This window comes from Cyprinus carpio, chromosome A7 (assembly GCF_018340385.1).
Source record: "Cyprinus carpio isolate SPL01 chromosome A7, ASM1834038v1, whole genome shotgun sequence".
NCBI classification, from domain to species: Eukaryota; Metazoa; Chordata; class Actinopteri; order Cypriniformes; family Cyprinidae; genus Cyprinus; species Cyprinus carpio.
Window position 1 is genome coordinate 36131928 of NC_056578.1, and position 12720 is coordinate 36144647.

At 36.6% G+C, this 12720-nt stretch overlaps 1 protein-coding gene across 3 annotated transcripts in view; it reads left to right on the forward strand.

Annotated features, from left to right (window-relative positions):
* The window catches only part of LOC109088249 (NACHT, LRR and PYD domains-containing protein 3-like), a 31621-nt gene extending 20132 nt beyond the window's left edge, over positions 1 to 11489 (forward strand). For all 3 annotated transcript variants that reach the window (XM_042760986.1, XM_042760985.1, XM_042760987.1), the window contains 5 exons: positions 1511 to 3559; positions 6400 to 6573; positions 7382 to 7555; positions 9768 to 9814; positions 9971 to 11489. In XM_042760986.1, the coding sequence (XP_042616920.1) occupies positions 1511 to 3559; positions 6400 to 6573; positions 7382 to 7555; positions 9768 to 9814; positions 9971 to 10503 (2977 nt within the window). In that variant the 3' untranslated portion in view covers positions 10504 to 11489. The remainder of the gene's footprint in view (positions 1 to 1510; positions 3560 to 6399; positions 6574 to 7381; positions 7556 to 9767; positions 9815 to 9970) is intronic.
* Positions 11490 to 12720: the final 1231 nt, after the last annotated feature.

The window sequence follows — 12720 nt, forward strand, 5'->3', positions numbered from 1 at the left end:
CATAAATGCAAATCAACGGCTGCACAATAAAAAAAGATAAAAAAACACATATAAGGAAATGAATACCCATGGCTCCTGATGATATATTGAAGTCTTATGAAGCGAAATGATCAGTCTGTGCAAGAAACAACATTATTTACAACATTATTACCTGTAGTCCATAGCCATTCTTTCCGCAAACTGGTTCTTTGAGATTCAATTCAATTCACTAGTTTGTTTACGTAATCGCAAAATGATGTAACATATACACATTATATTATTAAAGCACCCAAAAATAATGTACAACATGGATGTTTTGCATGTCTAAAGCATATAAAGTGAATAAGCTTGTTTGGATGCTCACCTTTTTACATAAACTATGAAAAACCATAAAAACTTTAATTTTGCCCCTTCATTCAAGTGCTTGGTTCACATATATGCATTTCGCTGGCTTGTTCTATGTTAATAATGTGTTAATAATGTTCAGTTTCTTACACAGACTGATCATTTCGCATGATAAGACCTCAATATATCATCAGGAGCCATGGATATTGGTTTTGTGTTCTTTTACATGCTTTTTAATTCTCAAAAAAGTGCGGACTTGCATTTTATGAGTCACCGAGGACCACGGTTTCAGCTAAAAATCTTCTTTACTGTTGTTCTAAAGAAAAAATAGCCTATACATGACAGAAGGATAAACTTAGGGATTTCAGTTTTTTACAAATTTTCACATTATGATCTGTTTGTAAGCAGATTCACAAAGCAACATCAGCATGTGGTTGAGTCTTAATGAAAAGTGACAGTGTAATGAAAAACTTGGTACAACATTGGTTAGCGAATATGATTAGTGAATTAAGGCTGATTTATACTTCTGCGTTGAAACTATGGCATAGGTTGTGCATAGCCTGACGTGCACCTCTCCAGAAATGTAACAACGCGTCAATTCTACGCAGACTGCAAACGCTGTGATTGGTTTGCTAGAACCCTTCCTTCCGTATGTATTTTTTCAGTTTTGTGTGTTTTTTGCACTTTAATATACTTTAATGTTACACCTTCTTATTTAAAATAAACTAAGCAAAGAACAAGTGTCTTATCATTTATTATACAACATAGCATTAGTTGTCCGTGACAAACAATGTTGTTCTGCCATGGTACAAGTCCTTGTGGAGACTGAAAGAGTGCCAAGTCTCCTTTTTTGTAGTTTTAAATAAATTATCTGATTTTGGAAATTTATTTGCCACCATCACAGCTGATGCTTCTCCGACAAGCTGCTGCTTCTTTCAAGAAGAAGCTTTTGCCTTGATTCTTTTGGTTAAACCAGCAACATGCCCATGGACACTGCAGACTAGCGGTCTGCATGTGTAATTGCACGTCGATGCAGAAGTATAAATGAAAACTGACGCGTAGTCTACAGCATAGAGACTACGGCGTAGGGCTGATGCAGAAGTATAAATCAGCCTGTAGCTAGAAACTTTTCAAAATGCCTGTATTGCTGATGATCTTATATAACACAACTGAAACCTTTCTGCAGGTGTTTGTTGCAGGTTTTTTCCAAATGTGGAGTCTGTGAGCAGTTTCTGAGAGATCCAGTCTCAATTACCTGCAAACATATTTTCTGCAGACAGTGTATCAGCTGCTACTGGGATAAGTTCAGTCAATCTGAAGACTTTGACTGCCCTCAATGCAAGAAGAGGTCTATAATATGTCCTGTTCTACAAACATCTAAAGTCTCAGGAGGATCCAGTTCTGCTCTCTGTTACACAAACCTGCAGCAGGATTCTTTGGTGGATGATATCCTGCAGAGAGTCAAAGAGAAACACAAAACCAGCATGAGGAACAAGTATGAGTGCTTATTTGAGGGAATCAAACTACAGGAGAATCAAACCCTCCTGAACAGGATCTACACACAGCTTTGTATCATAGAGGGAGAAAGTGAAGGGGTGAATGAGGAACATGAAGTGTTACAGATAGAGAAACCAGCCAGAACACAGCATTCACAAAACACTCAAATCCACTGCAGTGACATCTTTAAATCCTTACCCGAACAAGGATGTGAGGGGAAGAGAAGAAAGATGGATGACAAAATAAAGATTGTTCTTACTAAAGGAGTCGCTGGAATTGGAAAAACAGTCTCTGTGCAGAAGTTCATTCTGGACTGGGCTGAGGGAAAAGCAAATCAGGATGTAGATTTTATGTTTGTGCTTCCATTTCGTGAGTTGAACTTGATTAAAGATGATCAGTACAGTATTCACAAAATTCTGCTTGACTTTCTTCCTGAACTTCAAGATCTGGACTCAAAGGTTTATAATGAATGTAAAGTTGTTTTCATCTTCGATGGTCTGGATGAAAGCCGAATTACACTGAGGTTTTCAGACAGTGAGATGGTTTCTGATATAAATAAGTCTTCATCAGTTGGTGTATTAATTTCAAACATCATCAGAGGAGAGTTGCTTCCCTCTGCTCACATCTGGATCACCTCCAGACCAGCAGCAGCCAATCAAATCCCTTCAAAATACATCAGCCGTGTGACTGAAATTCAGGGATTCAGTGACCCTCAGAAGGAGAAATATTTCAGGAAGAGGATCAGTGACCAGCATCAAGCCAGCAGAATCATCTCACACATCATAAGATCAAAAAGCCTCCACATCATGTGCCACATACCAGTCTTCTGCTGGATCTCATCCACTGTGCTTCAGAGCATCCTGGAACAAGATGAGAGTGCAGAAATCCCTCAAACTCTGACTGAAATGTACATCCACTTTCTGCTTATTCAGATAAACATAAGGAATCAGAAGTATGATGGGAGAGATCCTGGAAAACTCCGGAAGTCCAACAGAGACGTGATTTTGAAACTTGCTGAACTGGCTTTCAAACAGCTGAAGAAAGGCAATATCATGTTCTATGAGGAGAATCTGAAAGAGTGTGACATAGATGTCATTGACGCCTCAGTGTATTCTGGGATTTGCACCGAGATATTTAAGGAGGAATCTGTGATTCATCAGAGGAAAGTCTACTGCTTCATCCATCTGAGTTTTCAGGAGTTTCTTGCTGCTATTTATGTGTTTTATTGTTATGTAATTAACACTGTGGAGGTACTAAGGTTTTTTGATTCCCTGCATAATTTGCTCAGAGGAGCAGTAGATAAAGCCTTAGAAAGTGAGAATGGACACCTGGATCTTTTTCTCCGGTTCCTGTTGGGCATCTCACTGGACTCCAATCAGAAACTCTTACAGGATCTACTGACTAACACTCACAGCTGCTCAAGGAGCATTGAGAAAACAACTGCTTATATTAAAGACAAAATTAAACATGGACATAATCTTTCAGATGACAGATCCATCAATCTTTTTCTTTGTCTCTTTGAAATGAAAGATCAGACTTTGTACAGAGAGATTCAGGAGTTTCTGAAATCAGACAAACACTCAGAGAAAAAACTCTCTTCTGCACTTTGCTCAACAATCGCCTACATGTATCAGATGTCAGAAGATGTGCTGGAGGAACTTGATCCCAAGAAATTTAATACATCAGAAGAAGGTCGCAGAAAACTCTTACCAGCTGTGAAAAACTGTAGAAAAGCTCTGTGAGTGTTAAATTCTTCTTTTACTTAAGCTAATGAATGCTGTATCTGCTGATTGAGGTTTCTTTAAAATTTGCATAACTTGATATTTTTACAACTTCGCTGATTTTTAATTCTTCTGGCAAAACTAGATTAGAGCTGTCCACTCACCAGTTAATTTTCAGATTAATGCTTAATATTAGGCATGGGGTCAGTATGGGGAGTTGTTTTGCACCGTCGTATGCATGCCTAGTAATGGGTTTTTGGGAAGCCAAATTTATTGGGAATCCTGTTAACAACTTATTTCTTCCTAAAATCCCTTTGTGGAAGAGATACATCGATGATGTTTTCTTCATCTGGACAGGGACCGTGTCGGAATTGGAGATTTTTATGGCCTATATTAACTCTACCACATCCTTTCTGAGATTCACAGTAGAACACTCTACAGATAATATTAACTTTTTAGATTTGACTATTTACAAAAATTCCCAAGGAGGTTTAGGAACATCGATTTATCATAAACCTCTTAGCAGAAATACTATCCTCAGAGCAGATAGCCATCATCCTAAACAACTCATTAAAAATATTCCTATTGGCCAATTTTTACGGCTTAGGAGAAATTGTAGTAATGATGCAGAGTTTGAGCGAGGAGCAGTAGAAATGATAGAACGCTTTCGTAATAGGGGCTATACTGAAAACGACATCTCCGCAGCTTATGAACGAGCTAGATCGACGCAACGATCACATCTTTTGATTAAAACCAAACATGTCTCTAGACAAAGACTTTGCTTCTCCACAGAGTTCTCTCATATTGGCGGAGAAATAAAGCATGCGATTAAGAAACATTGGCACATCTTGCAGAGCGATCAAGCACTTAAAGAAATATGTGCAGAATCACTGCGCATTACATTTAAGCGTCCGCGCTCACTGAGAGATAGGTTGGTTCACACGACCATGAGCCCTTCACTAAAATCTACGTGGTTGCCGGCTCCTCCTGTGGGTTTTTATAGATGTGGACATTGTACCCATTGCTCTAACTCAAATGATACTAAGCAATGTTTCCATCCTCAGTCAGGTAAAAAATACAAGATTAACTCCTTTATTAATTGTAATACCACCCACGTGATTTATATGTTGAAATGTCCATGTGGTTTAGTGTATGTAGGTCAGAACATAAAGCAGCAACTCGGAACCGTAATATGGACTATGCAATTGCGAGACATTATGTACAAGCTAATCACGGCTCTAATGCGTCCTTAAAATTTTGGGGGATTGAAAGAATTCTACCCTCCCAACGAGGTGGCGATATAGTCAAGTACCTACTACAAAGAGAGGCGTTCTGGATTTTCACTCTTAACACAGTGGAACCTAATGGTCTGAATGAAGAACTGGGCCTCTCATCCTTTTTATAATTCACACTGGTGTACACCTGAGTGCCTAATTATGATTAATTAATTGATGTACCACACCCATCTAGGCTTGTGGCCAATGATTTGAATTTCAATGCTATAAAATTTGTATGTTGCCATTCATTGTTTGACTCTGAAGAAGACGCATGAGCGTCGAAACGTTAGTCGGTTTTTATTAATAAATTAAAAATGTCGTGTGCTCCGATTCTGTTTCCTTGGTCCGAGTTAGACCTTGGGTTTCCTCCCTTGCTTAATATTAGGGTTGCCATCGACTAAAGATTTTTCTGGCTGACTAGTACAGTAGATGGTCATTTTTTAAGCATTAGTCGACTAATTGCACGTTTATTAATAAACCATTTAAATCATGTTAATGAGCCTTTAATTGCCTAAGCGCTCAAGGTGCACACATAAAGCTTGCCACAGCACTCCGCCAGAAGTAATGATGATCAATATGTCAGGGAAAAACAGTAAGATTAAACTGCATTAACATTTTAATAATATATTAATAAACTAGTGTTTTCTTTGTTTTCATTTTAAGAGATGAAGTCGGTGACACTGACTCATCATCTCCACAGTAAAGGATGCGCCTGCATGCAAGTTTCATACGGATTACATAATCTGAGAATTTTTTTTTTTAATTGTTTCATTTGAAAGTAGCCATTCACTCTATAGATATATTTTTCATGTCTGTAAGGCAAGTATACACTATGTTTCACGCTCAAATTCACAGAAGCCGAGACGGCAGAAAACGCATCCTGTTTGCTTTCATTATTTTACAAAAACGCAATGTTTTGTTGTTATAGTGAATGCACACAAATAAACGTAGAGGCTTTACAGATTCGAAAGATGTATTACTCTTATCTCTATGACCAAAATGACTATTTTAAGAGCAAGTGAGTGCACCGACACCTCCATCTGTCATGCTGTGAGCATGCTACTGTTCAGACACTTGAATAGCGCACATTTTTTCTAGGTTAACATTACATTGAGTGGACATGTAAAGTTGCTACTACTTACATGTTTCAGATGATAAGCCATATTTGAGGTTGATGAATGATAGTCGTGCATTTGGATGTAATGTGTTCCCACAAAATCCAGCCGTTAACGATCTTTCCATCAAGGACTGCGTGATCTCACCACTTCCTGTGGATTTTTTTTTCTGCAACTAATCAATTTTGGTCAACCAAGCCTCTTCTCGTCGACTAAAGGTTAGTCGACTATAACGGGGGAGCCCTACTTAATATAGTTCTTGGAAAATCAGAGGGAGTTGGCCATGACACAAGGGAGTTTTATTTGAAGATAAACAGTCAATACACATGCCAACCTTGACCAATATCAGGTTATTTTGAGTGGGCTAGTGAAATACAGGCTTAAGGAAATTGTTATTTAACTATTTGAACTACCCTATGCAGTTGTTTGTAGATCTAATTTGAATTGTGTTTTGCTCTCTTATAGTCTTGCTGATTGTAATCTCACTGATAAATCCTGTGAAATTGTGGCCTCAGCTCTACAATCATCAAACTCCTTCCTAAGAGAGCTGGACATGAGTAACAATGACTTGCAGGATTCAGGAGTGAAGCTTCTCTCTGATGGACTGAAGAGTCCAAACTGTCAACTAGAGAAACTGAGGTCACTAAAAAAATGTAACAGTTAACATATTATTTTTTTAAAAAAATAATAAAGTGTAAAAATTATACCCAAGTGGCCCATATAGTTCCAGCAGTATGTGCAAAGAAGGGGTTGGTGGTATGACCAAAATTCTGTTTCACGGTATGAATCATTTCATTTCACGGTAACAATATATTTCATAATATATTTATTTATATATGTAGTTATTCTGAAAATATACAAAAAGTGCTTTATATAATAAATAAACTCAAATACTTTATAAATGAAAAGTACTTCACCTTGTTTGATTTTTCTTTTATTGGGTAAATTATTTGTTTAGTAAAAACACGCTCAACATTAACTGCTCCCAACTGATTAATATTAAATGGAACTTGTAGGTACAATTAAACTTTAAATAAGGGGTTTCTGAATTATTTTTAAATCTCATGTTATTGTTCTAATTCAATCAGTTTATAATATCTAAATATTTTATAATGAAAAATTATATTCATAATAAATTACATTTACCTTCTTTTAATTTTGTAGGATACTATTAATACTAGTTTTATTGTTTAAACTGCATGTTGAGTTAACCATGCCCACTTATTTACGTGTTGCGGTATACACAGAATAAAAAGACCTGTTACGGTTGACATTTTATACCGCAGTAATGATATATACCATCATACTGCCCAGCCCTAAAACACGCGATTCACTTATAATAGCATCTTGTCTAATACTGTGTAAATAATCACACTTTAGTGTCCTAAACTGTACTAAAACAATGTGTGTTTGTAGATTATCTGACTGTTGATATGCATGTTTGTAGATTATCTGGCTGTATGGTGACAGAGAAAGGCTGTTGTTGTCTGGCCTCTGCTCTGAGTTCCAACCCCTCATACCTGAAAGAGCTGGATCTCAGCTACAATCACCCTGGACACTCCGGAGTAAAGATGCTGTCTGATCGACTAAACCATCCAAACTGCAAACTGGAGATACTCAAGTATGTGGACCTAAAATTATGTTGTTTACATGTGTATATGTTATAATCTATACAAACCCGATTCCAAAAAAGTTGGGACACTGTACAAATTGTGAATAAAAACAGAATGCAATAATGTGTGAGAGTTTAAATTTCAATATTTTATTCAGAATACAACATAGATGACATATCAAATGTTTAAACTGAGAAAATGTATCATTTTAAGGGAAAAAGAAGTTGATTTTAAATTTCATGGCATCAACACATCTCAAAAAAGTTGGGACAAGGCCATGTTTACCACTGTGTGGCATCCCCTCTTCTTTTTATAACAGTCTGCAAACGTCTGGGGACTGAGGAGACAAGTAGCTCAAGTTTAGGAATAGGAATGTTGTCCCATTCTTCTCTAATACAGGCTTCTAGTTGCTCAACTGCCTTAGGTCTTCTTTGTCACATCTTCCTCTTTATGATGCGCCAAATGTTTTCAGTGGGTGAAAAGATCTGGACTGCAGGCTGGCCATTTCAGTACCCGGATCCTTCTTCTACACAGCCATGATGTTGTAATTGATGCAGTATGTGGTCTGGTATTGTCATGTTGGAAAATGCAAGGTCTTCCCTGAAAGAGACGATGTCTGGATGGGAGCACATGTTGTTCTAGAACTTGGATATACCTTTCAGCATTGATGGTGCCTTTCCAGATGTGTAAGCTGCCCATGCCACATGCACTCATGCAACCCCATACCATCAGAGATGTAGGCTTCTGAACTGAGTGCTGATAACAACTTGGGTTGTCCTTGTCCTCTTTAGTCTGGATGACATGGCATCCCAGTTTTCCAAAAAGAACTTCAAATTTTGATTCGTCTGACCACAGAACAGTTTTCCACTTTGCCACAGTCCATTTTAAATGAGCCTTGGCCCAGAGAAAACGCCTGCGCTTCTGGATCATGTTTTGATATGGCTTCTTTTATGACCTGTAGAGTTTTAGCCGGCAATGGCGAATGGCACGGTGGATTGTGTTCACCGACAATGTTTTCTGGAAGCATTCCTGAGCCCATGTTGTGATTTCCATTACAGTAGCATTCCTGTATGTGATGCAGTGCTGTTTAAGGGCCCGAAAATCACGGGCATCCAGTATGGTTTTCCGACCTTGACCCTTACGCACAGAGATTGTTCCAGATTCTCTGAATCTTTGGATGATATTATGCACTGTAGATGATGATAACTTCCAAACGGATTTTTTCTCTTAGAAACTCCTTTCTGATATCGCTCCACTATTTTTCAATGCAACATTGGGGGAATTGGTGATCCTCTGCCCATCTTGACTTCTGAGAGACACTGCCACTCTGAGAGGCTTTTTACACCCAATCATGTTGCCAGTTGACCTAATAACACACTGGTCCTCCAGCTGTTAGCACATTGGTCCTCCAGCTGTTCCTTATATGTACATTTAACTTTTCCGGCCTCTTATTGCTACCTGTCCCAACTTTTTTGGAATGTGTAGCTCTCATGAAATCCAAAATGAGCCAATATTTGGCATGACATTTCAAAATGTCTCACTTTCAACATTTGATATGTTATCTATATTCTATTTTTAATAAAATATAAGTTTATAAGATTTGTAAATTATTCCATTCCTTTTTTACTCACAATTTGTACAGTGTCCCAACTTTTTTGGAATCGGGTTTGTAGTATAAAAGCATTCTATTTGATTATTGTTTCATTGTGTTTTACTTTGAGCAAGCATATGCAATGAATCCAGCAGCCTAATGACTACACAAACATTTTACATACAAAGTTTTTGTGCCAAGAGTTATTTTTCCACCAAAATGTTGATGTCTGGTTGCTTAGTCCAAACACTGTGTTACCAGATATTACATTACTTTCCACAGAGTTGAAATTATATAGATAATGATTATGCTTATATAGAGATGTCTTATGCTGTCAAGAATTGCTCACAAGTGAATTTCGCTAAAAGATCTGGCTGGACAATTCATTGAAAGAAACTGTACCTGAACAATAACAGCCAGTTTATAATACTAACATTGTGCACAGGCAACAAAGAATTACACAAACCCATTTTAATGCCATTATAGCACTGATTCAGTGCCCCTCACTTAATCAGTAAAACATAAATTTGTAAATCTTTTGGATTTCAGCACTTTAATTCACCTCCCATTATGTATCTGTTTTTTATGTATCTAAGACCATTTTTACATGCATTTTCTGTACTGCTTAGTTTTGACCATGGAGAGTCCTTCAGAATCACACCAGGACTGCGGAAATGTAGGTTCTCTCCCTGACAAGCAAACTGCATGCACATTTACAGTATATTATCAATTCATTATTCTGCTTTTATAACATAAATTCTAAAGCAGCCATAGAAAAATCCAGCGTCCTAATGATCTTTAGTGACATCATTTATGTTTAATTTCGCTTCAGATGCCTGTGTTCTCACATTTGATCAAAACACAGTAAACACTCATCTCATTCTATCTGAGAACAACAAAAAGGCAACCTATTTGGAAGAGGAGCAGGCATATCCTGATCATCCAGAAAGATTTGAGCACTACGAGCAGGTTCTGTGTAGAGAGAGCCTGACTGGACGCTGTTACTGGGAGGCTGAATGGAGTGGCTGGAGTCATATAGCAGTCACATATCGAGGTATCAACAGGAAAGGAGGGAGCGACTGCAGGTTTGGACTCAATAAAAAGTCCTGGAGTCTGGTCTGCTCTGGTAAAAATTACTATGCCAGGCATAATAATGCAAGAACTGATATACCTGCACCCTTGTTATGTTCTAACATAATAGGAGTGTATCTAGATCACCCAGCTGGTTCTTTGTCTTTTTACAGTGTTTCCTCTGAAACTGGTCAAATGATCCACATTTACACCTTCCACTCCACATTTACTGAGCCCCTCTATGCAGGGTTTGGTGTTGGGGTTGACAGTGGATCTTCAATATGTTTATGTTAAATACAGAAGCTGTGAATTAGGTGTGTCAGACACTCAAACCATGAGCTTAAAACAGCCTGTGGAGGAAGTAAACTATGACCATGCGTCCCAATGTGCATACTATCCAACCTGTCTGCCCTAAATAGTATTGAAAATTACTAATATCACATAGGATTTAATATGGATAGTATGCACATTGGGACACAGGCAGAGTTTAGCTCCAACTCTAATTAAACACCTGAACCAGCTAATCAAGGTCTTCAGGATTACTTGAAAACTAATGGTACTGTAGGTGTGTTGGAGCAGGTTTGAGTTGAACTCTGCAGGACTGTGGCCCCCCAGGAGCAGAGTTTGACACCTATGTGCTAAAATGTGCTTAAATTATTTATTTATTATGTTAGTGTGATATGTCTGTAAGTCATGTCACATTATTAAAACAATTTTTTATTTAAAATGGCAAATTTATAAGTGAATTAAATGTGCTTTACTTCCAGTATAAAACATACTGACTGATGTATTCTTATCTGTAAATAACTATGTGTGTGTGTATATATATGTGTGCGTGTATATATAAATGAGAATTTCAAGCTTGTATTTCCATTTTGCATAACAGGTGACCCTATTAGTAAGCTAAACATTGTTTAATATATGCACGTCAAACAGAAAGAGAAATCAGTTGCATTTAGTTAAGTTATGCATTTAGTTATTTTTAACTGCAATACTATTGAGGAAATAAATAAGTGTTTTAAAATTACAGAGATAAGCATAGAAGCATGTTATTATAATCAGTTAAGTGAATGTGGGTTCCTGCTGAACGTTTGACCTCTTAATCTTAAAAAGTTTGTGCTCTTGATTTTTTTTTCTTTTCTTGTTCGTCACTGCATCGTTTTCATTTCGGTAAAGTGTTAACTTACAGTTCTGATTTAGGTTTAACTTTTTTTTTTTTTAAATGTTATGGAGTTCTTATTTCTCTTTTTGCAAGTTTATATTAAAGTCGTTTTGCACCAGTTTTGAACTTCTACATTGTATTGATTTATTTTATTTTTGAAAATTATATTTTAGTCACATGAAATAAATTGTTACCATCATAATTAAGGAAACATGAATGTAGCTCATGTAAAATAAAACATAATATATAACTTTATTAGCAGCACATATTTGCGTGGGAGACATGACATGCGATTCTACCCGTCCATGATGTCATAACCTAATAAAAATGAGTATTGTTAAAAATATATTTCTTCATGTTGTTCCTCTGACAAGATACGATTACAACATACCATAGCTGTAGTTGGTGTATAAAGACCTCTACTTCAAATTTTTATCCAAACATAAAAATTGTCATGTGGTGTGACTGTCCGGGATATGTGTGACCTTACTAATATGACAATATATATCAGCAAAGTATAAATAATTGATAGATTTACAGTTTAAGTAACAGAATTAGGCTATTTCAACAGACACAGAAAGTGTTGATGTCTGTGTATGATTTCAAAGCAAGTTCTGGCCAAATACATTTTGTCCGTAAAATGGGCCTCATATGGTGTGACACTGCAATTTATATTTTGACCGGGCAATAATTTGGACATCATTATGATGAAGTCCACACTCAAACAGGAAGTTGCAGTGTCATCTCTGGAGTGGTTTGCAAGGTCAAGAGGTGAGTTCTGGCTTTTTAATTTGTAATTAAAAAGCTCTGTATCTGATATGCTCACTAGTGGTCAATGTTTTGTGTCTTATGGTGTGACATTTTTTACATAAAAATTAAACACTTTTATACAAATTTTACTTATTCTTATAAATCATTCCTGCCATGTGGCAATTTACATGCTAAGTATAAGCTAGCTGTTTTTAGTTAACCAAGAGATTAGCTTAACTGAACAAAACGTCATATGGTGTGACTGTTTTTCTAAGTCACACCATATGATATATTTGACACACAATATAATTTACATGCTAAGTATAAGATAAATAAATAGCTATTCAAAACATATTCAATGAATGTAATAGTGAACATTAAATTACCTATACAATTAATGTATTTCTTTTCAATTTTATACTTAATTTAACCACATTTCACCATATTTGCAATGCTTTGCCTATTAAAAGATGCAATATTTTGTCTGTCAGGCAGAAATGTCAGGTAAAGAGAGGACAAAAAATACAGGGAAAGACACAATTCATATGCAAATGATACACTGTATGTTTTTTACTGTATCTGGTTTTACTAATATCTAT